Source organism: Talpa europaea, assembly GCF_964194135.1.
Source record: "Talpa europaea genome assembly, chromosome: 6".
NCBI classification, from domain to species: Eukaryota; Metazoa; Chordata; class Mammalia; order Eulipotyphla; family Talpidae; genus Talpa; species Talpa europaea.
The window spans coordinates 22,575,143-22,600,201 of NC_140072.1; the positions used below are offsets into that span (position 1 = coordinate 22,575,143).

The 25,059-nt window shown below is 32.6% G+C and overlaps 1 protein-coding gene across 2 annotated transcripts in view; it reads right to left on the bottom strand.

The window, feature by feature from the left end:
• SOS1 (SOS Ras/Rac guanine nucleotide exchange factor 1) overlaps nt 1-25,059 on the bottom strand; it is a gene marked incomplete at both ends in the record, with an annotated part of 114,768 nt that continues 89,709 nt past the window's right edge. Inside the window, 13 exons of one of the 2 annotated variants that reach the window (XM_084234668.1) lie at nt 1-498; nt 1,401-1,519; nt 2,924-2,964; nt 6,332-6,600; nt 7,987-8,103; nt 8,297-8,469; nt 15,745-15,862; nt 16,323-16,485; nt 17,354-17,473; nt 19,059-19,281; nt 20,376-20,479; nt 20,766-20,888; nt 21,511-21,592. In XM_084234668.1, the coding sequence (XP_084090794.1) occupies nt 1-498; nt 1,401-1,519; nt 2,924-2,964; nt 6,332-6,600; nt 7,987-8,103; nt 8,297-8,469; nt 15,745-15,862; nt 16,323-16,485; nt 17,354-17,473; nt 19,059-19,281; nt 20,376-20,479; nt 20,766-20,888; nt 21,511-21,592 (2,150 nt within the window). The remainder of the gene's footprint in view (nt 499-1,400; nt 1,520-2,923; nt 2,965-6,331; nt 6,601-7,986; nt 8,104-8,296; nt 8,470-15,744; nt 15,863-16,322; nt 16,486-17,353; nt 17,474-19,058; nt 19,282-20,375; nt 20,480-20,765; nt 20,889-21,510; nt 21,593-25,059) is intronic. The other variant, XM_084234669.1, reaches the window with a different exon arrangement.

Genomic DNA, 25,059 nt, shown 5'->3' on the forward strand with positions numbered 1-25,059 from the left:
TCAGGAGGAATGGGCGTTCTCCAATAGTGGTGGTCCATCTCTGTGCATGGATGGATGTGTGTGCTCCCTTTTGTAAGTTTTTGGAGGGAGTTTAGGGATATGTTGAGAAGTGCTTTGTCGTGGAGGAACAGGCGGCCCAGCAATGGGATGAAGGTCCACTTCTTGTGTCATTGGTGGTGATGGCAGCTGCCTTCTGCTGCCATGAGGAGAAGGTGTTTGAGGAGGAGGTGGTGTAAAGGGGGAAGGGCTGTTTGGGAAGAAGGCATTGCCATGGTCACTTTTTTTGCCCAAAGGGGGAGGTTGGAGATGTAGTGGTGAGCTTGAGAAAACATCAGGTGTCCTCACAGGTTCTCTTGGTGGTAATAAGGGAGGGCTAGGGCTGTCAGGAGGGTCTGATATAGAGGTCCGGTCTGACACTGAATATCGTGGTGAATAGGCTTTTGATGTGGGTTGCCTAGGAGGAATTGCTGGGGGGTTGTCCAAATGCTTAGATATAATCTAACACAAATGAAAAAAAAAAAAGAATAAAACAGCTTTATTAATAATTTATGTAGTACCAAGAATATATTAATATATTAAGTTGGGGTTTTCACACATGCTATCAGAAGAACTCTGAGTGTGGGTCAGGGTCCTCTGCCTTATGTTTTAAATGAGAGGCGCTGCTAATTGATCAAAAAGTTATTTTTCTCAATGTTTTTATTTTTCTCAAAATACTGTTGCTTGCTATTATTTTACCTATCACTTAATCTAAGATTATTTCTGATTTAACATAAATTACCCGTTAAGTTACAACTTTAAATTCACTATATTAACATTTCCATGATACTCTACAAAGAATGTCTTGACTTGTCCACGTATTTTGCCCTCTGGATACTTTGGGAACCACTGAGTCAAGTTAACAGTTGGCAAAGAAATTGAACAAGTATAAAAGAAATAGCTATCATGAGCCTTTAAGGCCTTGTCCAATCCAGAATTTTCATGAAAATCCCACTTAAAAACCTATCAGATTTACTATTAAGGGCCCACATAGGTAACATAAATGTTATGATATAGTTTCACTTTAAAATGTGCTTTCATACAAAGCTTCAGACCTCTCTTCTCTGTGTGTCTTTAAAAAGCTGCTTGAGACTGTATTACTTATTTTAGAAATTTGCTTTTTCCATGACACTACCCACAGCTTTAGATTTACAAAGGGTTTTAAAACATACCAGAAAACTACTTTCAAAAGAAAAGAAACTTTACTGTATGTTAAATCTGTATTTAATCCTTGTTTAAACTATGTTAAGCCCAAATACTCTGAAGTGTTAACCTAACCCGCTGAGAACTAAACTTAGACACAAGCAATTGATTATAATGTAACTGTAATTCCAGTTTCCAGATAACAAGATTTTCTACTTTACCTTAGATGGCGAAGATTCCGCCGGGGCAGATTCCGGTCGTCTTCGTGGAGGAACAGGAGGGGGGACAGGCACTTCATCAGTGCCCTTGGTTAAACTAATAGATGATACTGAAGCAGATCCTGTAGGATGTTAAATTTTTTTTAAAAGTTGACAATAATTTTAATTCCTCTATTAATCCTGAAAAGGTTTAACTGGAAACTGTTTATATTTATTAAAAGAAATATACAGAAGTATCAAAAGCAGTTCAATAAACCCAGTAGCCAATAGTATTTCCTTTGTTAAAGCAAACTGCTATAGAAACAACATGCAGAAATTTCTTAGCAGAATTTTCAGGAAAAAAAAAAAAAGCTGCTATAGGTATTCTGTTATTTTGCTTCTTGAACAAAATAACATTCCCACTGTTAAGGTATAGGCTTCTCTTTGAGGGGGATAAGCAAAATCAGGTTCATCATACTCTAATCCAAAAATTTTAATTGTGGTGGAGTTATTTAACATGACTGAGACAGCCCTGATGATGAAAACAAAAATTATAATAGGATCTAGTGAACATGATTTAAAAATATGAACTGGTACAAAAAGGTAAGTAAAACTTCTAATTGAAACCTGTCTTACTGACACTTATAGTGGGGTAAGGGCATAATACAGGAATATAATTACATTTTGAAAACAGTTATGCAAGCTGTTAACTAGTTTATGAGCACTATAAAAATAGATGGAAAAAATCAAAATTACATTTGGCAGATTTTTTTTCCTTTAAGTATTGGTAGCCCTATATTGTCAATTGTAAGGTACAACAACATAGAACTTAAAGAGTGCTTTGTGTACTGACAGTATTCAAACGATCAACATTTCCATCACCTACCTTTTTCTTAAGAGATTATATAAATTAATGTAGCTTATAATTAATATTTTATATTATATGCTTTTGAAATAATTTGTTATGAATGGACAATAATCTAAAGCATAAAAATTTTCAAATAATTTGGTGAATTGTTAGTTTACTTTAAAATTAAAAGCAAATACCTACAGTGGAACTTTATTTTGCTTAGCAGTGCTGAATATTTAGGCCTTATAATTTAAGCCGTTATAATTATGAGGTACTTCTTCTGAAGTCAAGTTATTTGCCTATAGTCTGTACCATTGGTAGGCTAAGTGTATTTTGTGACTCATACATTGCATGTAGCTGCCAGCATTCCATATGCACATGCATGCTCTTGCTTTAAAAAGTTGATCACTACGATATATTTAGAACTCTATAGTTAGAAAAGAGAAATGGTTAAATGTGAAGCCACCCATTTAATATATCCTTTTAAAAGAGAATGTTTTACAGAAGGCATGAAAAGTATGTTTAAGCAAATCATTTATGCTAAAAAAACAGCACAAGTGAAGGCCTCACTTCTAAGATGTTGCAAGCAAGATATCAATGCTACCAGACCCAAGAAGAATTTTAGCAGGAAAATTATACTTGGTTTAATTTTAAAAGCCAAAGCAAGAACTATGAGTCTTAAACCAAATATACTAACTTGGGCCATGGGGCACTGTAACTTGGATAAAGACGGTATCACTGCCTGTGAAAGGAAACAAGAGAAAGTAGATTTTTCCCTCTTAAATCGATATATTCAACTCATCTGTGAAGTTTTATGATAAAAATGTTATCTTTGTCATTTTAGTTCCAAAGAATGGTATAACAGTATTTAGTAAAAGCTCATCACTACTTACTTTGAGATAAATAAAGAACTGAGTTAATATATTGGGAATTTTGAATATTCCTTTTAGATTCACTGATGTCATACTAATTAACTGAAAAGCATTCATAAAAAACTAAAATGTCCCATTTATTTTGAGACTTAAAAAAATGTATAAACACAATCTGAGCAAGGAATTTAGCTGGACATATGGAAATATGTCATTTACTCTTCTGAAAACTCAAACTTGTGAAAAAAGTACTAAATAATGAGTTTACTTTACATAAATTAAAAGGGAATTTCTTTGTTATTATTATATACACTTGAAAATATTCTTGGAGCTTATATTCTCATCACAAAATAACTACAAGCTTTGGATATTACCACACACGATTTACTTTTTAAACATTTTTTTTCTGCCCCATGCATAAATTAAAGTGAATAGTTTTACTTCTATATTCTTAAACACGTTTTAAAAAATAAATATTTGATATTTAGAAATGTTTTATAAAGGAAACTCACGGATAAATTTAATATGACTGATTTCAACAATGTTATTCTTTCAAGAAAACTAAAAACTAAAAATGTCAAAACCACAAGAGCATTAAGGTAGAAAAACGGAGATGAAGGGCTAGGTGAGCTATACAAGTTGTGCATGCTAGTAAACATCTAGCCCACCCACAAGCACCAGCAGATCTGTTATGCAGAAGTGGGGTCAAAGGTAGATGGGGGTCTTTCATACACACACCACTGATAAGTTATAAATAAGGGATTGACTGAGCATATAGATGGTTTTATATTATGCTGGTTTATTTGTTTCCAAAGTCAGTTTTGATTTTTAGTACGAGTAAAGGGAGTAGTAATAAGGGTTTTGTTTATCCTAAAAGAAATTGGGAAAACCCTCAAGGCTAAGATTATAAAGTCTAGCTCCTGGAACAATAGTTTTTCACTTGTCCAGATGCTTAGGATAATACTGTGTCACTACCAGTGACTAAGTACCGATTTAGACAGAGCACTGCATTCTAAAATGATTCCTTTCCCCCTGTTTTACTAATCATTTAAATATAAAGGTTTAGCAGTAGGTAACATAATGACCTTATCTCCAATTTTTCCACCTCTTCTATTTATTGCTACTTCTGAAAGTAAGAGAAGTAGGATTTATAATTGGTGGCTTTCATGTGATTTCAACAATTCACTTACATGGGAATCCTGATAATACAGTCATATCTGCTCTAGGTAAAAACCACCACCACCACCACCACCACCACCACCACCAAAATCTATCACCCTAACAGTTAAATGGGCGAGAATAAATTTTAGATCAGGTGTACTGCAAAAAATGAGGGTTTTATTATTTAATTTAGGGGGTTGGCAAGTTGGAGAGAATGGAAAAAAATTTTTCAACCTGGTATTTATTTGGATTTCTAAAATATCCTGATAACTTTCTAAATGCATATCATGACTCCATAATTCTCAGGAGCCAAATAAAGTCAAGAAGTAGTAATTTTCAAAACAAATACACTTTAGGTGGTAAAAAGATAAGACAATCTGTTGGGTAGCCACAAATAATTTTAAGTCAATTTTTTTTATATATATATTTAAGATTAATTTTTTTTATTTATTGATTGATTTATACAAGCACTGGGTACAGTCAGAAGCGCGGGAGGGTGAGAGAATTCACCAGAGCCAGAGCGGGGAGCAGAGCAGGCAGAAGGACCGAAGTACACTGCTGAGGGGAGCAGCGGGCGGCAGGAGAGGTCTGCGCGCCATGTGGGACCCTCCTCCGGTGGCCGGGGAGCAGCCGGGGATCGAACCGGCGCTGCAGAGGCTGCGGGCAGCTTCGCAACCCAGCGCTCAACCGCTGCGCCAGCGGGGAGGCCCAATTTTAAGTCAATTTTAATGAAAAAGTTAGATTCTCTGAGTTGGTCAGAATCTTAAAAGTCTAATTTGATCCTCAGAGCCACAGAAAAAATATTTTATCTAAACTCAGAAAGCTCACGAGCAGACTGGAATGACAAGCCAGGATTCCTAACTTGTAGGTCCTGCTTCCCACCCACCCTCCTCGCACTATTATGTCCTTCCGCCTCTCAGTATTGGATTCTGTTCTGTAAAATATTAGGGTTACAGTTGATCTGTGCATCGAACAGCCATTGGGAAGAACATGTGGCAGTGGTTGTGAGAAGGTTAAAGGTGACTAGATTCAAGTCTTGATTTGATAATTAACAAAGGAAAAAAGGTGTGTTCTTGGAACTTTAAAGCTTCATATGAAATGATTGGAAAATTAATGAAAGCAGGTCACCTAGATATAAAAGGCAGCTTTTTCAAAAGCTTAGAGCTGCGATGTATAGTTTGGTAGCCACTAGCTAATGTGGTTATTAAGTATTGTAATGTGGCAATTCTGAACTGAGATATGCTTTAAGTGTAAAATGCCTAACAGATTTTGAAGATTCAGTACCAAACGGAGAATGTAAAATATCTTAATAAAATATCTTAATAAATTCTCTTAATAAATTTTCATATTGATTTCATGTTGAAATCAATTTGCATATGCTGGGTTAAATAAATATCATAAAATTAATATCACCTAATTCTTTTTGCTTTTTTATGTGCCTAAAGTACATTTGAAGTTTCTTATGTGACTCACTATATTTCTACTAGATAGCATTGATCTTGACGTAAGAAAGGGATGAGCAAAAGTATACAGCCTGTGAGGCTTGCATGGTTGGCCCTAAAAGAATAGGCAGTACGTTAGTAGGCACTAGATAATAATCTGATGGAATGCTATAGACTAAAAAAGGGTTAAGTAAGAATCTGAAGCACTGCAAAATTACTACCTACAATAGTTGGTGGCAAGAGAATGGTTTATTTGAAGTAGTATTCAAATATAATAATTTAAAGTACTGACTTGACATTTCTTGTGGAATTTAGGAATCACCTTTGTTTCCTCTGGATATGAGGGAAGTATTTCAAATTCTCTACTTGAAAACCAATGCTCAAAAGTGTAAAAATTACAAATTTCATCACCAGATCTTTCAATAAAGTATAATAAATTTAAAGAGGGCTGTTCCAACAGATTTTTAAAGTATTATAAGTTGCTGTGGCTTAGATTTGAAAAGAGTTTTATAATATCTTTTGAAATGGTATTTGTCTACAAATTTACAAAAAATAAAAAAAATTATACAGATTCATTTTACGTCTAGCACATATAACACTAACAATTACTTAGAGCACTTAAAATTTTAACACCTACTTGAGTGAAAAGGGCTTGAATGATCAGAATCAAATACGCTGCAAACATCCGTGGTACTAGAAGCACCAGAAGCAGGAGGAGGTGTTAACGGTGTTCTTGGAGAATTTGGTGCAGATGCGGTACTTTCTGTTTCATTCTCAGGAATCCTACTATAACTAATTTTTCTTGGCTCCTGCTGCAGAGGTGTGGGATGTCTCATGGTACCTGGTCTTGGGTTTGATGGACGAACACCAGGAGATTTTAGGGGATAGCTGTATTTTTTTGGCTGTAGACATATTAAAAGAAATATAATTCTTATATGAGTATAGTAGGAAGATTTTTCTCTATATACCTGGTAAAATTCAACTAATATTAACATCTAGTAAACCATAAACCTTTAATAAAGAAATTACATAATTATTTAAAGTGCTCAAATTAAAGCACTAATATCCCATTTCTGTAAAGTCTTTGCTATCTAATTATTAGAGATGAATTTCTTTAAATAGCTGAGTTTTAGTCCTATTAATAGCCTGGGTATTTGTTATTTTAATATTTTTGTATGGAACTCTAAGATGTGTTATATATTTCTCTGGCTCCATCTTGTGGTTTTTAAACAGTCTGTTGAACTGTTCAATTGATAATCATGTCGAAAAAGTCAGGGTCATCATTATGAATTATAACACCTTACTATGCTATAATACAAGATAAGATATTTGAGCTATTTACAAATGCATTAAATTGCTTGAGATTTATCTGTGTGTGTAAAGCTTTCTGGAAATTTCTTAAAGAATTATCATTTCTCTGATATCATCATACTTCAATGGAGTGGACCATATAACTAGCCCAGTTTGCTGCTAATAATTCATCTTTAACAACTGTTTTAGGCTAAGAGATGTTTTCTTGTGAGGAATCTGCATAATCTTTAGTTCACAGATATAGTGAGATTTATCTTGTTACTCAGAAGCCAGTTATATTTACTTCTTGATTCTTGAATTTTTACAAATAAGAGAGATTATTTTCAGATCAGTAAGGTGATGATACTTGTACATAAATTTGGTGAGGCACTGACAAGTAATATAAAACAATGAAAACTTTATTTTTCAAAAGAAAATATCTTTAATCAAATCTGATATATGGTTAATACTCATGGTTAAGAATTCTAAGAAGACATTATTTTATAAAAAGGTTACATGTATATTTTAAGTGAACTAGTGTAAGGTATTAAAATTTCCTGCCCTTAAATCTTGAATAACATTTTTGTTAAAAAAAAAAAAAAAACCTTTAGTATCTACCCAATTTCTTTATCATATTGGGATTTATTCAGACTATATTAATGCTCATTTATTTATGAAACTGGGTGAGGTAGTCCTAAACATATTTATCTATTTACATTTTAAAAGGACAGGCTTATTAGAAAAGGAAAAAGAAAAAAGAGAGGCACCTCTGAGAATAGTCTCAGGCAGACAGGAGAGCTGCCCCGAACATATTACTAAGCACATATTTCATTACTTTCATCCATCATAAGTGTGTTTTTTCTCTGAAGGCATTTATAAAAAACTAGTCTAAATAACACATGTGGTAGTGATGACATCACAGAATATAGATGACAGCTGCAAATAATATATAAAAATAATATATAAATGTATAAGAAATATAAATCATGAATGCTTACAAATCTTGGGGGAGGCTTAGAGTTTCGTGGTTCTATTTCTAGGGATTTGTTGAAAAGATAGTCTGTAAATTCTTTTTCCATGCTATTTCCCATTGGATTCAAGTTTTCAAAGAATCTCTAAAATAAATGCAAAGAAATAAATAATTATTAATATTAAATATTTGAAATTCATGAATTTAAGAAAACATTAAACTTTAGAAAATTTAAACTATTTCTTGTAAGATTTCTTTTTTCTCCTCTATGAAATGACTTTTCATCAGTTGGTTTATAAACTTAATCATAAATTATATACTCAAATAATTCAACTTACTTTGATATCTGATTCTACTCGTAAACAATAAGGCTGATTTTGGTACTGCTGGATCTCTCCTGTTATTTCTGCTACTTTTCTCCTTTTACTAAAGTTTATAAGCTCTTTTCCATGCCTTTTTAGGACCTCAGGGTTGCCTTCTTCTGTTTTCAAGATATTAGTTAGATAAATTCCTAGAAGATATAATGAAATTATTTCAAGAAGAAAGAAAGAAAAGTTTTTTTTTTCTTTCAGTAATTATAAGCATATCACGTTGTCTCATCTCAGTCACCACAGCCAAAGAATTAGGGCACAGATTTTCATTCTATGAAAAGCAAGTAAGGAAATACTGAGAAAGATTTCTTGTAAGTATCAGATTCTTCTGTGACAGACTTAAGTTTTATAAATGCCCAAGAAAAAGTCCAAGTTTAACAAAATTAATACTTTTCAAGGGGAATAATCAATTTTCCATGCTCATCAAACCATGTTATTTGATATGTCACAATTGTTAAAGGAACTGTAAGAATAACCTGTGAGTAATAACATATATTTTTGGCAAAAGGGAAAAATGTCACATTCAGAGGATTACATTTTTTTTGCTTACTCAGTTCTTGAAGCCCTGCAAGAAGTAATTCAGAGATAATATTATTTTAGTAGGTTTACTCATGGAAATGTGGAAGGATTTGCAAGCCTTTCAAACACAGGACTGTATATAATTTATGTATATTCTGGTCATCAGTACTTCTAGAATTAATGACAACCTAGTATCGAGCTCGTCTCCCCTTTTGCACATTATACACTAGATGAGGAGGAGAATGAGCAGAATGAGAGGAACATTAGCTCTTCATAGGCCTTTGGTGCCAGGAGCACTTGAGCGCTTTTCTGCTCTAGCATAAATGTTCATGAGCCAGCCCTGCTGCTTTCTACTTGTGTGATCTTGTACAAGTTTCTTTAGCCTTTCTGTGTCTTGATTTGCTCATTTGTAAAGTGAGGATAGCAGGGCTACTGTGAGGAGTAAATGTGTGAATTTATGTATAGGCTTAGAATAGTGCCTGTCAAAAGTAAATGCTTGATTAGCTATAACTGTGATTGTTACCCTGTTGTTGCTATCTTGCTGTATTCCCTTATGTTTCTGCTTTTCCCCTAAAGTACTAACTATGATGCTTTGGAGGAAAAGGGGTTTATGTGTGAATATCTGAGTTCATTCACTCAATACACAGGTACTGAGTCTCTGCTGTATGTCAAGCACTGCATTAAGAACTGCAGATACAAAGATGAGCAAGACTCACAATCCTTGACCTCAAGTTCTGAGCTTTGAATGTGGGCTACCACAGTACATTTTGGTAAGTGTTATATTAGTAGCAATGTATAATAAAATGCTATGAAAGCATAGAGGAGGTGTGCTTAACTCTGCCTTAAATTAGTAGGAGTAGAAAAAGTATCACAAATGAGGTGATGCTTGAAATAAGTCTCAAAAATGAATCAAAATTTAGTAAGTAGAGTAACATGGAAGGGCAGTCTAAGCAACGCAGCTGTTTATATGAAGGCATTGGTTTACGATGACGTTTAGAAGGTATACTGAGAGACAACATGTTGTTTGATACGGCTAGACAACAGAAGTTAGTGTGTAGGATGGAGCAAGAGTGGCAGGACATGAGGACAATGGATTTGTAGTTCCAGTCCCTTCCCCATCACTGCAGGATGTGCACTGGATGAGAATGAATAAAATAATAACCACTTTATTTCTAAGTTGTTCTAAGTGCTTTTGTGGTATAGGCATACTTTCAAATACTATGGTTTTTGGCCACATTCTTGAGAAGATTGCGTTAAGTCATGATAAATAGTGAACACAGTCAAAAATAATAAAACGTGATAGACATCAATGCCCATTTAGTTCTAAAAGGATCCTGTTATGAGTACCGAGGCCACTCTTGATTATACATTCAAAAGACAGTTTACCCTGTGGTCTAGTAAGCAGTTTTTTTTAATTTTCCATATCTGCCTGTCACTTGACTCTTACTTGAGCCAATAATGTTTTCCTCTACACTAAGTTTGCATGATCTATTTAGTTGTCACTAAGTTACATGATCTGCTTAGTTCAGTTTGACAAGTCCAAAACAATCTGCATATTTAATGGCAAATCAACTGGTTATATTGGTCACAAATAAATGACTCAACTATGAAGAGTTTATGGGTAGCAGTACCTGGAGTTTTTTTGTTAAAAAGCTTAACTTTTATTGAGTAGGTAATTACGAGATTCTTAGCATCTTTACATTCCAAAAGGATTATTCTGTGCTATGAAGCCAGATAGACTGGAAGGAGTTAAGACTAGAAACAGGAAGAGCAGTTACCGGGATAAAAAGTACACCTCCTGAGATGATGAAGGCTATCTTAGATGTGTGGGGATAGAGTGGCATGCATAAGTATTTAAGAGTTAGATTTCACAAGAACTGATTAACTGATTTGGGCAGAGGGTGGGGCCAGGGGGAAGAGAACACTCAATTTTGGGCTCGGCAGTTTTGTGACTGGGTGGTGGTATGACTGACTGACACTGAGACCTTGTGAGATAAAAAATTATGGAATGTTGTAGGTGTTCAAAGTACATTTGAATGCAGTTATGAAAATGTTTACAAGTATTTTAGAAGAGCTCAGGATAAAATTTGTAAATTATTTTATGAAAAATTGATGGCAAGTTAAAAGAATAGATGATAAAAAGGCAGTGTCCAAAATTTTTGGATGCTCTACATCAGTAAAAAATCTTTTAAGCATGCATTTTCAATGTATATAACTTTAAAATAAAAAATGTAGTACAAATATATACCGAGACTTGAATATTATATACAGTTACAGTTTAATTTTTTTTTTTTTTTTTGCAATAGATCATTTTACACACCCTATACTGTTCTAAGCATTCTTGGTTCCCATAGCACTCTGTTCACACTTTGATTTACACATTTCTACAATACAGTATTATATTTACTACATGGTGATGCAATTTATTTTTTCTGCTCTTCAAGAGAGCTTGAGGGTGGGCCTATTTTTATGTCTCTTCTCAACACCTAAGCCCTGGGCACTGGCACCTGGAGGCATTTAACAAATGTTTCTGAATGAAGGAAACACATTATTTCAGAACAGAAAAGAACACATTTAGAGAACAGAGCAGGATGAAGATGACATAGTGAGTTCTAAAACTGCAGGAAAACAAGAGTGGAGATGAAGCAAACCGGAAAAAAAAAAAAAAAAAAAAAAAAACAACAAAAAACAACCCACAAAACCAAAACAAAGACACAAAATTAGAGCTGTATAAAAGGAAAGAACAAAGGTAGTGCTACAGGCTTGGATGTCCATGCACAGAGGTGAGTTTTATGCTCAAAGGTGAGGGAGGAATCTATATCCTTTTACCTTAGAGGAAATGTTAGTTTGTGTGTATACATATCCTTTCTATCTATGATTATAATTAGTGTATGGAGAAAACTGGAATGTAGATGAGTAACCTGGCATAACTGTGGAAGGAGACATTTCCTGACTTTTATAAGTGGTACATTGCCACAAAAGACCTAAATAAGAATTCTGGCAAAATGATAGAGGAAGTAAAAGTATCAGCAACTATCCCCAGAGGGGGAAACAGTGTTCAGAATCAAGGATAAGAATCTGGAAGGAGTTTCAATAAACTACCAAAACAGACAAGATGGATTTAAGAAACAGCAATAATACCTGGCTCTACATACTGTGTCAGAACCACGAGAGGCTGTCTAACTTACTCCAAGGACTAATAATCTTTAGCTAAGAAAGGCAGAAATCTTAATAGAGCAGCAAAACTGACAATGGACAGTTCAGATAAACTACCTTAAGACAACAGAGGCTCAATAGCAAGGAAGAGGAGCATAAATGGATAGGCTGGTTGACAGGTGGACTGTCCCTGTTAAATTACCTGAGCCCTTCTATTCATTCAGGAAAACATATAGATTATCTTAAAACACTTGAATGGAATTACACTCCAAATACTTGCCTAAAACTTCCTTTTTTCCCTTAACAAAATGTTATCAAAATTGCTTGTTCACAAGGATCTGAGAGAGGGTACTTCAGAGAATTCAGTTTATATAAATAAATGCCCCCCAACTAGGGTGATGAGCACACCACAGGACATCATGAGTAGCACAACTAGTAAGTGCGGTGAGCATAGAGTGATTATGTATTTGTCACTTTTTGTAAGCACCTGACACAGTCCCTGATACTTAGGTGATTAAGAAATATTTATCAAGATATTGAATGAACATCAGACCTACCCAGATCCTTCCCGGGCTCCCTTGTATGAACTGGCATCATAGTCACCACACTTAAAAGTAAATGCACAGACTTTAATGCTTTAATGAACTCAATAGTTTTATCAAGAATTTAGGGGGGAAAATGTCATCATGAAAACAGAATAAATTAATAAGAACAAAAAGTAATATATGACAAAAAACAATCAGCAGAGAGTAAGTTTAAGATCTTATATTTTGGAAGAAAAATAAAGTAAAACAAATACAGAAATGGGAAAAACATTGCAAAAAGGAGCAATTTAAAAACAACATTTTTGTAGATAGGTGAATGCTAGTATTATTAAATAATGAGACAACTCTGTAGCAGAACTGATAGAGGAAAACAAGAAAGAAATGAAAACAGTACTATAGAATTATATCCTTAGAAGGTTCCAGATCTAGGTGTTTTTTCTATTGGAATGACTATTTAAACGTTTAAAGGCTAATTTCATGATATTCCAGAATAGATCAGAATAAGGTAGAGAGCTACATAACTCATGTTACAAAGTAAATATAATCATAAAAACAAAACTAATAAATACAGAATAAAAAGAAAAATCACTGACCAATCTCATTTATGAAGATAGATGCAAAAATCCTAAAGTGACAATGAATAGAATTCACTTGTATATTAAAAGATTATCTACCATGAATGAGATTTTATATTAGTGACTAAAAGATTCAGTATTAGTAAATCTATAATTTTAATTTGCTAAACAAGAAAAATCATTTTTCTCTCACTGAGATGGTGAATTAAGAGTATATGGAGTATTACTAACAAAAAACACAAGAAAAAACTATGAAAAGCAACTTTTAACAGAATGAAAAGCATCTAATCAATCAAACAGCAAAATTATACCTATTCCTCCTGAAACTGAAAACAGAGCTGCTTATTTTTAATCATTATTCTTTATACGTTGGGAAATTATGACCAATGCCGTAAGGCCTAACACAGATATATAAGACCAGAGGAAGAGGGACACTAACATTATTAGCAGATGTGATTGAATATTTAGAAAATTAAAATTTCTTGGAATTAATGACAACTGATTCTTAAATAATGAAAACCCCTACAAATTGAACAGTTCATTTGGAAAAATAGAGACAAACTGGCAAAGAAAGTACTTATGAAACACTGAAGAACTAACTTTATCATAACATGAAAACACTATAAATAGCTGGGTTTCAGTCTTGGCATAACTGACCTTTTGGACTGGATGATTCTTTGTTGTGAGGGCTATCCTGTGCATTGTAGGGTGTTAGCAACATCCCTGTTCTCTACCCTCTAGATACCTCTGGTACCTCTCAATTAGAATAACAACAAAAATCTCTAAACAGTGCTAAATTTTGGGGGAAGGCTGCCTTAAGGGGGGTTAGGGAAGGAATTGACCCCAGATGAGAATCACAGATTATAAAGTGCTTATCATAGGAACTAGAACATTAGGTGTAAGAGGCTACTGGGAAACAATATTTATCAAAGAAGATACCATATATAAATGGGGGAAAAAGGAATTGCTAACCAAACTTGGATTAAAAAATATAAACAATTTGTTGTAAAAATAAATTTGAATATTTCATATGCTATCTAAAAGAGACTTCAATTTCATTAAAAACTTAAATAATTTTAGGTCAAATCATAGAGAAGGAAATATAATTGAATATTAAATTGACTATGCTGAAAGAACTTTCTAAGGTTAGAAACAATGGAAATCATAATGGGAAGGAAAAACTGACAGATTATAGAATTTTAAAGTATTTAAAAGAAGAAAAACTAAAAGACAGATTGGTAAAATATATGTAACAGATGAAAAAGAATATAGACAAGAGAGAAAGCAAAATTTAAATGAAAAAATGTCCACAGTATTTAAAAACATTAAATTCAACTAATAGGTAGTAGTTTTCATCTGTGAAAATGCAGAATTGAAACAAAGTACCCAAAGAGAGAAATTATGGGATGAAATTTGCTTTGTCATATACTTCTGCATAAATAAGTCTTTCAGAAAGCAACTTGGCAATATGTATCAAGAGTTGAAAAAAAGATGACAGTTTTTAACTTACGTAATTACTCTTTTGGCTAGCTATCACAAAAAAATATTCTCAAACACAGAAAAAGGCATTTATATGAAGATATTAATTACAGCATAATTTAGGAAAGCAAAAAGCTGGAAATTTGCCCAACTACAGGGTAATGGTTAAATAGTCATATAAACTTCATGGAATATTATGCAGCTATTACAAATGAAAATTATGAAGACTAATAAAACATGACTATATTTAGGATATGATAAAAAATTATTAATGTGTACATGTCATACACTTACAACTATATAAAATGTGTACAGTAAAAATATTAGAAGTAAATGTTAAAGTGGTTGGTTATAAACTTGGACAAAAAAATGTGCAAAAACAGGGTATGTTTAATTGAAAAAACTGAGGATCAACATTATTATGTGCAGTATAACAAAGTTATACAGAAAAGTTATAGATGGATGAGAAAAGTCTAAAAGAAAAGATATCAATACTAAAAAGACTAAACACTAGGTGTGGAAGAGAGAGAACAATTTTTCTAAGTATCCCAAGGAAGAATCACCAGAACATACATACAGGCAAAGAAAATGAATCAGTGTGAAAGAGATTCAGGAAATCGAAAAGTAAGTTAGAGGAACCTACAGGGAGGGAGAAGATTCAGATGGCAGATACTTCAATCTTAAAAGGAAGAAGAGAGACTTTTTCTGGTGCAGAAAGAAAAAAGGGAAGGTAAAGAGATTAAAATTCTGATGCGCTAAAAGTATGGGCTCAAAGATACACTTTGATTATTAGCCATGTGAAACTGTTTATATAAGAAACAATTATAAATATGGAGGAGTTGGGCCATGTCTGTTCTGTGAAGAGTCTAGTTTATTAAAATTCAATTAAAAAGATTTCTATGAATGTAAAAGCATAAGTAAACATTATATAATATCTAATCACCAAAAATGGAAAAAAATGGAATGTATATTGGAATTAATCTTAAAAAGTCCTATTAGAGAAAAAATCTAAGAGAATTCAGGTGCTAAATATTTTTAAACACTTTCTGCTTGTATATTATACAGGTATAAACTTAGTCATTTAATGAAATAAATGTCTTTTATCCAGAATCACAATAAAAACTCAAAAGGAAATGCTCACCAAAGAAAGGCACACATGGTGGATTAATAGACCTGAGTTTTGCCAAATATTTCTTATAGTGATCTTCACTTAATTCATGAGCTTCTTCTAAAATTTTCTTTTGGCGACTTGGTATTTGCTAAAAAAAATATTTAGGAAGCATAAGTTTATAAAAGGAATCACAGGTTTTATCAAAAAATGTCAGTCTATGAGTGAAGCCCAATCACAATAGTATCAAACTGATTTTAAGAATGACAATACTGCGTAAAGACACTATCTTCATGGACCTAATAGAAACTTAAAGAATGGGTGTATTTGTAAGAAATCTGTTTATTTTACCATTCCTCAAACAACAATGTGAGCATTTAATTGTACATTATAGTATAAACTGAGTTCTGAAAGCTTTTTCCTTTATTTAGGTTAGGATCTGTGAGCGCATTTTAATAAGGAGGTCTGAAAAGAGTAACCAATTCATTATAAAATTTAGATAATTTCAACTTTTAAAGTACAAAGGCAAAGGGAACATTTATAATTGCTAAAATCCTGATTCTTAGAATAGGGAATAGAAGTTCATTTTAAAAACACATATATAAACCTACCTCAAATGTATGGTCTAGTCTGTAAACAGGTGATGAGTTCATAGCACTGACAACTTCAAGGACACCATTGAAGTTGTTCAGTTCTTGAAAAACTTGCAGAATCTCAATTATTCGACTCACCACAGCTACTCTTTCTTCTAAGTTTTCAGTTTCTACAATACATCTGAGAATCAAAGAGAAAAAAATGAATGAAAAAATTTGGAGTTTTCCCAACATAGCTATGATCTAAGGAATTTAGTAATAAGATAATACAAAGTGAGGGAAAGAAAGAAAAAAGGGAAGGTAAAGAGATAGAGATAGAGAATATACATTCAGAATATTAAGTAGATATAGGAAACTGAAGATAAGGCAATACTTTCACAGTTAGGCATGCTGTTCTTCACTGTTTTCCAGACTGATGTAGTTAACACGTCAATCATCTTCCTCCTATATTTGGTATATATTTTATAAATATATATTTATATAATATTATATATATTTTATAAATATATATATTTCCTCCTATATTTCCTATATATTTGGTATATAAGGGCTTTAACATACAGAAATGTAATATATGTGTAAATATATTGCCAATAACCCTATAAAGGTGACAGGTGAGAGTGAAGCTGTGATGGGTTAAGAAAATGGTAAAGCAACAATTAAAGCAAAGTATTGTTAGATTGACATCATTAATTATATGTAATATGCATAATTTCACAAAAAGGAAAGGGAATAGAACTACATGAGAGATCTATTAATTGGAATTAACTGGAATTAACTCTATTTACAGGAATTAAGCTACTATACATTTGAATCTGATTCTAATATGATATATAATATGGTAAACTCTAAAGCAACCACTAAAATATCTCAAAAAATGTAATGAAAATAACTAATTAATGAAATTAAAATGGTACATTAAAAATATTCATTCAATGCTAAAGAAAGGCATACAGGAACAAAAAAGATAGGAGACAGAAATAGAACTGCATTGGAAATTCATATCATAGCTGATTGCTTTGAAATATAAAAGTATCAATGATACTTACTTTTCAAACCACAGAGTGAGATTAGTGGTGTGCCGGATCATTTTCAAAAGATTAGGAGAATTAATTTCTTTGTCTTCTTTTGTCCATACACTTCCAACTAATTCTGATGGCTGGACAGCTCTAAAATCAAGACATAATTTTACATGATTTTTTTCCCTCTACTGTGCTATTTTATTAATAAGATAAATAAAAATTAAACCCTCACATAAATCTTCCCCTTACACCAGAGAAAGGTCTATGAAAAAAGTATTAAAAAATTACAATTGTTATCTTTTTCTATAGATTAAAAAAATATTTTTATGCAAGTACCTGTGTACTTTCATTACCGCTTTATAGTAGCATTTTGCTTTGTGTATATATGGTTGGGATTTCTTCATAATATCTTTCTTGGCACTTATAAAAATAAGATATAGCAAATCAGGTTGACAAAGTAGTTTGAGATAATACTTTTAAAAAGTAGTATCAGTCCAGTACTTTTAAAAAGTAGTATCAGGGTATAGTGATCACTGCATAAAATTCAATATTCATAAAATGTTTAATTTGCCTCTCAGTGAAGAAGACTAAACCTAATACAAAAGGGTCTTGAGAAATAAGTAAAGTATGTTCTAGCAGCAGTTTTTGGTGAGAGGAGAGATCTTTAAGTTTAGCTCCGTTTTTCACTTATTAAAAATAAATAATTTAGCTTAAAATTCCAAATAGAAACACATTTTTTGAGGTAGTTAAATAAATGTAGAAAAGCTAAAAAAGAAGGCTATAATTGGCTATCACCTAAGTTTGCAACTACAACAGCAGGGGCTAACAAATATTGAGCCCTTACTTTGCACTGGGCAATATGTTAAGCACTAAAATAGATACTATTTTAAACCTCACAATAGCTCTAGGAGTGGTCCTCACTTAACAGCCTCCTTAACAGAGGTCCTTGGAAACTGATTTTAAGTGAAAGGATTTGTTTGTTTTTTAAATTATTTTTTTCTTACATTATTGTTAATTTTTGGATTTGGATGAATTATTCCACTTCTCCCCTTAGATCTAGTCCCCATAATTAGTTCTCCCACCCCCTGTGATACACACCATAGTCCTTGGTGCTCTTCTTTCCCATGTTGCCCCTCCTCCCTCTTCTTCCCTCCTCTGTGTTTCAGCTCTGTGGTCACCTTGTAAGTTTGGTCTTTTTCCTAGCCCTTTGTTTGGTTTCTCTATATTCCACATACAAGTGAAACCATGAAAGGATGTATAGTGAAAGCAGGTCTTCAATAATGTTTCTTTCAACATCGGCTGGTATTATTTCTTATCAACACATTAACGATATGGCATTTGACAAACTGATGTTATTCAATGACCTGCTGTACTATCATCAGGCCAATTTTAGTCTTGAGGAATATAAGGGGTAGAAAGATAAAACTGACACAAGAAGGTTAAAATTGCCCAAGGTATTGATACGAAGTCAACAATTGTTAAAACCAAGATATGAACATAACTTTACTAAGCAGAAGTGACTTCAGAAAGCGACAGAGTTCTAACTCCAGACAGAGCAAGGGGGATCAAGAGAGTCAAAGAAGAGGAGTCTTCTGTATCAGGTCTTATTATTACACATTTCATGCGTTACTCATTTATGGCTTACAACAATCCCCTAAGGAAGAAACTAGCATTCCATTTAAAAAACAAATTTCTTTGAAAGATGTTTTAGCTTGAATGTCAAATTACATACCGATATAGATCTGATTCAAGTAGAGTAAGTTGTCGAGCAATTTCTATTGGGTGTAAGGTGAGCAGGTCAAAAGTCTCTGTGTGCCCAGGTCTGCTTATATGCCACTCAACTGTGGGAGGTGAACTCTGAAATGTAATATTATGACCTGGTCCATTGTCTCTTGCAATTTTTTTCCTTTGGATTATTTTAGTGATGGATTCAACCCATTTTTTCATTGCTTTACCTAAAATATATTACATTTAAAATAACATTTAAATACTTTTTACAGAATATTTAAAAAATAGCTTAAAATAATAGTGATACTTGAATATATTCCTTCTATAAAAGGTTCGAATGAGCAAAATAAAAAATGGAAGCTCCATCTTATTGTTTCTCTTTTCCCTAGTCCAATCTCATTCACTTCACATGCGTAACCATTGTCAGTTGGCATTTATTTTTCCATATTCTTTCTGAATAAAATTAGAATGCCATTTATTTGTAGAGAATTTTCACCTTTTTTTTTTTGAGCTTAAAATATTATTTTATAATCGTCCTCCAAAAAGACGTATTTTACAAAAATGAGTTTTATAAGGATTACAGACATTCACTATTAATCAAATTAACAATGCATTTTATAAACCAGACAGTGCCAGAGAACTAATTCCTTAATTTTAGTGAAAGTTTTTGATGTGACTTTCTTTTGTACTATGCATGAAAATACTGTTATTTAATCCTTTATTTTCTGATTCTCATTTAGAGTGTACAAAGGAAATAGAAACAATTTTGTCTAGAATATTCTTAAATCTATACAATTATAGGACCTATAACCCTAGAAAGAAAACTCTGGGGTCATCAAGCCTAGCTCCTCATGTTACTGATAAGAAAATTGAAATGATTTTGCCCGAAGTCACATATCTGGTGAGAGGCAGTGTATGAAACAGAATTAGAACTCGTTTCTCAGTTCTCAGTTAAATGTGTTCTTCTGCCTCTCCAACATATACATTATTCACCTAATTATGGGCCAGTCAACCTCTACCAGTGGTGTTAAATTGGCACATTAGTTCCTAATTGTCTTTTAGTATACATACTTTTAGATAAGTGTAAAGACAGCATAAGTTGAGACTTTTTCTATTCAATCCCAAAATTATCTGTATATTGATTTACTAAATGAAAAAACATTGGGTCAAAGAGTAATTATCAAGCAGTATATAGGTTAAAACTGATAATAATTTTTGCCTTTTTCAAATGATTATAAACAACACTAAGTAGTGATGACATTGACAGTAACCATATTGGTACTTATATTTCATATAATATAGGCACTTAAAAAAACCATACCTCTTACTGTTCCAATAAATTCTTCCATTCGTTGCAAAAGATGTGCATCTCTTTCAAAATCATAGAAGTGGTGCTCTACCCAGTGCCGGCATACATTTAATACTCTATGGCATTAACAAAGAAGAATAATGGCGTTACATGGGAACTGAACCGTAAATGTTTATCACAATGAATGATATAAATGAAAACAGAGTAACTTACCAAATTAAACAATTTCATAAGTGGTTTAACACTTTCAAAATTCTATTAATTTAAGACATATAACAGTTTCAGATAATTGTTTTTTAACTTTGTTACTTCCTTTTGCCTGGAAAAGATGCTTATATAATTCAACCCTGAAACAAAATGTCAATAAAGATGCATTTATTCAGTTATTTATTTTATGCTCACCTTAGTTGTACAGGCTGTATATATTCTTTTCTAAACCTTTTTAGCTCTGCACTCAAAGGTTGATCTCCATTCTCTATAGCTATGCGATCAGCTTCTGTTGGCTCAGGTTCTGGGATTTCAAACCTAACAAAACAGAACAGACTAGTGAAATTACTAATTATAAAATTATACAAGTAGAAAACCACAAATCCATTCACTAGTTAGCACAGTTAAGAGACTACTATAAAATATTACTAAGGCCACATACATCAGTGAAAACAAGTTGAGGCTTCTATAATGTAAAAGTTAATGATCTTATTTTTTAAATGAAATTAATACTTGCTAATATAGGTAAAACCAAAAATATAAAAATAATGAATATATGCAAATTCTAAAGCTAAATGTGATTATAAAGTTATGAGGCTGATGTTCAATTTTGGTTTATAAATTCCTTGAAATCAGCTAACAGTTTTTAAGGGAAATGCTTGAAAAGCTGATTGCTCTGTTTAGGTAGAAAAAACACTTCCCTTGGTTATAGTATTTGTTCACTAACAATATTCCTCAACATTTTGTATTTATATAATCAGAGCTAACATTGCTACAAAATAAATGGTAATCCCTAAGAGAGATTTGATTTCTTTAAAAAGTACTCATGAACTACAATTTAAAGCACATCCAATAGTTCTAAGAAACACAAAAGATCGTAGCTCAATCTCTTAAAAGAAAAAAAAGGGGGGAGGAATTTAAACATTTTAAATTGACAGACCTTTCTATTATAAGACTCAGTAGTTCTTGAGGTTTACAAAAGGATCTGTATGTTGTAAGAAATGTCCGAACAAAATTGGGATCTAAGAAGAAAAGAAAAAATATCTTATTAAAATCTTGATTCAGAATGATTAAAACTATTATTTACATTTCAAAAGAGATAGTCAATTTTAAAAGTCCCCCAAAATTTTGACCATATAGAATGCTTTGGATTTTATAATGAACTGTTATCTTTAGGTTTTCTAAGTTAATGGAAAAACCACTGATATGAAAATTTTGTATCAATTTATTTCTTGATCTCTGTATACTCTGACCAGCTGACTTAAACTTATTAGTCACAGGAATTTGAAGGGAAGACAGATAAAGGCAGGACATGGGAGGAAACTCCCCTGTTATCTGGATCTCAGCAATACCAGCTGGTTTATTTCCCTCTCAAAGAGTAAGGTCAAAGCAATAATCCATTGCTTTTTCTGATATCCAGGTGGGTTTATTTAGAATCAGCTATCCAGATTTCTCTACTCATGTTAACAGAGATATTGGATCTTATAATGTCATAAATTAAATACAGATTCTAAACTGGTAGACATCAGTTTGGTTCTAGACACAATTTTTATTCCTTTTATTTCAAGCAGTCACAATCAGAATTCACATCAGAAGAGCAGGTGTCTCTAGCCCCTCCACAAGAGGACCTACTTTTCATTCACATTTCCATGAAGTAAAACAGGAGACAGTATGGTGATGTCACCAGGCCTGGCCTACTCCAATATCTCCCTGACAGTTTTCTCCCAGTGGTGGAGAAAGGCTGCTGTCATCAGCACAAGAGACATGGGTTGCCATCTTCTACATGAAAGGGGAAGAGACATCTTCCCACGAAGGAAAGAAAATAATCACTTACCTCTATAACTCAAATTTCATTAAGATCCACATTTAGTTATAAGTCTTTTAAAAGGAGTGGAGAGCTCATTAAAAAGAAAAGCTTTCTTTTCCTTTTTTTGTATTATGAACTGGTAAGCTCTAATTTAATGAGAAACTCACTGAGAATAGCAACTACCTTCATTTTTGTTAGACTACAAACTGTGTCCTTTGTAAGAAGTATGATGGTTTTTATTAATATAGGCTTTAGCAAGAATTCATCTTTGAAAATTTTCTATTTAAACTGATTCTAAGAACCACACAGCCTTAAAATATTGAATTTTTCCACAAAAAAGCAAATTTGTGGATTTTTCATAAAATAAAAATATTGGCCTATCTGGTTATCAAGATAATGGACTGCTTTAAATCTCAAAACAACCTTGAATTTAAAATTATAGTTTTAAATTTTTTAAGTTTTTTAAGTTAATGAGAAACTTACATAATAAAAACATACTGATTTTAAATGCCCCTTCCTCCTTTAGTTTTATTATCTTCTGAGGCTAGAGTGGGTTACTGATACAAGTAATTTAAATACATATAATCCTTGAGTAATTTCCTATCTGTTGGTATTTTATTGTTTGTCTTCAGTTACAGAGATCCTCAAACGTTAAAGACTAATGTCTCATCCAGAAGAAAAGATTTTAAAACAGAAGCCTGTACAAGATTTTAAAACAGAGATTTATATCGGTTTCATCACAATTCTCCCTTTCAAGAATCTTCTTCCAGTTCTGCAAATCTATTTGTAAGGTGAGGCTACTCAAAACATCATGTGTATTAGGAAGATAAAGCAGTGGCCACTGTAGAAACGTTGAAGTGTCACTGTGAGCCCAGACTGCTAGTGCAGAATGCACCAAGTTATCTATTTGGCTTCGTCCAGCTTTAGAGTCACCCCCACCCTTGTTTTTTACAAGAAAAATTTATTTCCATCTAAAAGTCTAAAATCAACATCCAGATCTACTTCTCAAATGCCACCTAACTCAGGCTAAAAAGTTGTGGGATATCAAAGGTATTTAAGTTGAAAAATAGAATAAAAGTAAGTTCTAAGCAAATTCAAGTATGTTTTAGATAACTGTGGTTATTTTTAAAGGCAAACTATTTTAAAATGGTCTTTTCATCTTAAAAATCTGGCCATTTCAGCACTTTAGGGCCACATCAATGAAAGGGGAATCACAGCAATTCCTGATGTTGGCTACATAACATTCTTAAAGAGCTTTTACATAATTTATTATATACCGTTTCTATGAAGTAAGCCTGGTGATGTTTTCTTCTTTCTAAATGCAAGAAGTAACTAAGATACATCAAAGGTCATACCGTACAGTGGCAGAAATGAAACCATAACCTATAATGTATGTTCTTTTTTTATGGTATCATATTACCTCCCTGCATTAATTAACATTGTGAGATCTAAAGAATGAATCTGTATAATCACTACAGAAATTTAAATAAATAATTCAAAATGAAGTTGTAAACTGATCATCTTGATTAATGGTATTAGAAAGTCATTAAAAACTTAACAGTCTAATTGTGATTCTGTAATTCTTGTTAAGCCATCTTCTAGACTTTAGGAAGTGGCAGTTATAACTTTCCTGTATTCAGAAGAAAAGCTTCTGAAGTTGGCGATGAAATAAGTACTCCTATCATCACTGTTGTATTAAGTTCTAAAGTGACTCAATCTTAAAGTGTTTTTTAGCTTAATTAGAAACAAGACCCAGCTTGCCAAAAAGAAAAAATGAGCAAAAGCTAAAAATAAACAAAGAAAATTTGGCAACACTTAACTACTTCAAAAAATATCTTAAAGGCTGCATCTATTTTCAGGATTGCATTGATTTAGAATCTTTTAGTCTAAAACACTACAAAAATCACTAGTGAATGATAAGCAGAGTGAGAAGACATAACATCTGTATTTGAAATTTCACACACAAATAGCATACATATTCCAGAAGTTGTTTGTATTTTCATTGATTTCCCCATTTCAATCATTATAACATACCATGTCACAATAACTACAGGAAATCTTTATTTTATTGATGATGTAAAGGGCTAAGATAATTTGATATTTTTAAATACCCATCAATAAGGACAGGGCATATAATTTGGTAAGAAAACAAAGTTCTTACTTACATTTATCAGGCAATGATAAAAGCTAAGTTTCATACTGCCTCTGTTGGTTGTGGAGCAGCAGGTATCTACCTATATTATAAAATGATGTTTCAGAGACAGATGGATGGCAAATGCATAAAAATACAAAAGCCAGGTTGGTTTGGTTTTAAAACATAAGCACAAACAAGTATTTGTGGGGTAACTGAAAACAGGCTATTTTGATATTCTCCCTCTCTATTACTTGCTTATGAATTTTAAATTCCTGTCTTTCTCAAACATAATCCCTAACAGATTTCAGTATAAATAACAATAAAAACTTTCTCGTGATTTTTTTTCTTCCTCACAGGTAACATTCTCTTCTACTTGACTCTCGAATATCTGTCCTTAGATTTGTAACATATTCAGTAGCTGCTCTGCTAAACCTCTATACAAATACTTGCAATTTATACCAGTAAGTCCCTGGGTCTAGGCGCAGGATATATCAAATATGATTGGTAGTCACTATTTTATACTGTTCTTCTAGCTACCTGTCTCTTTC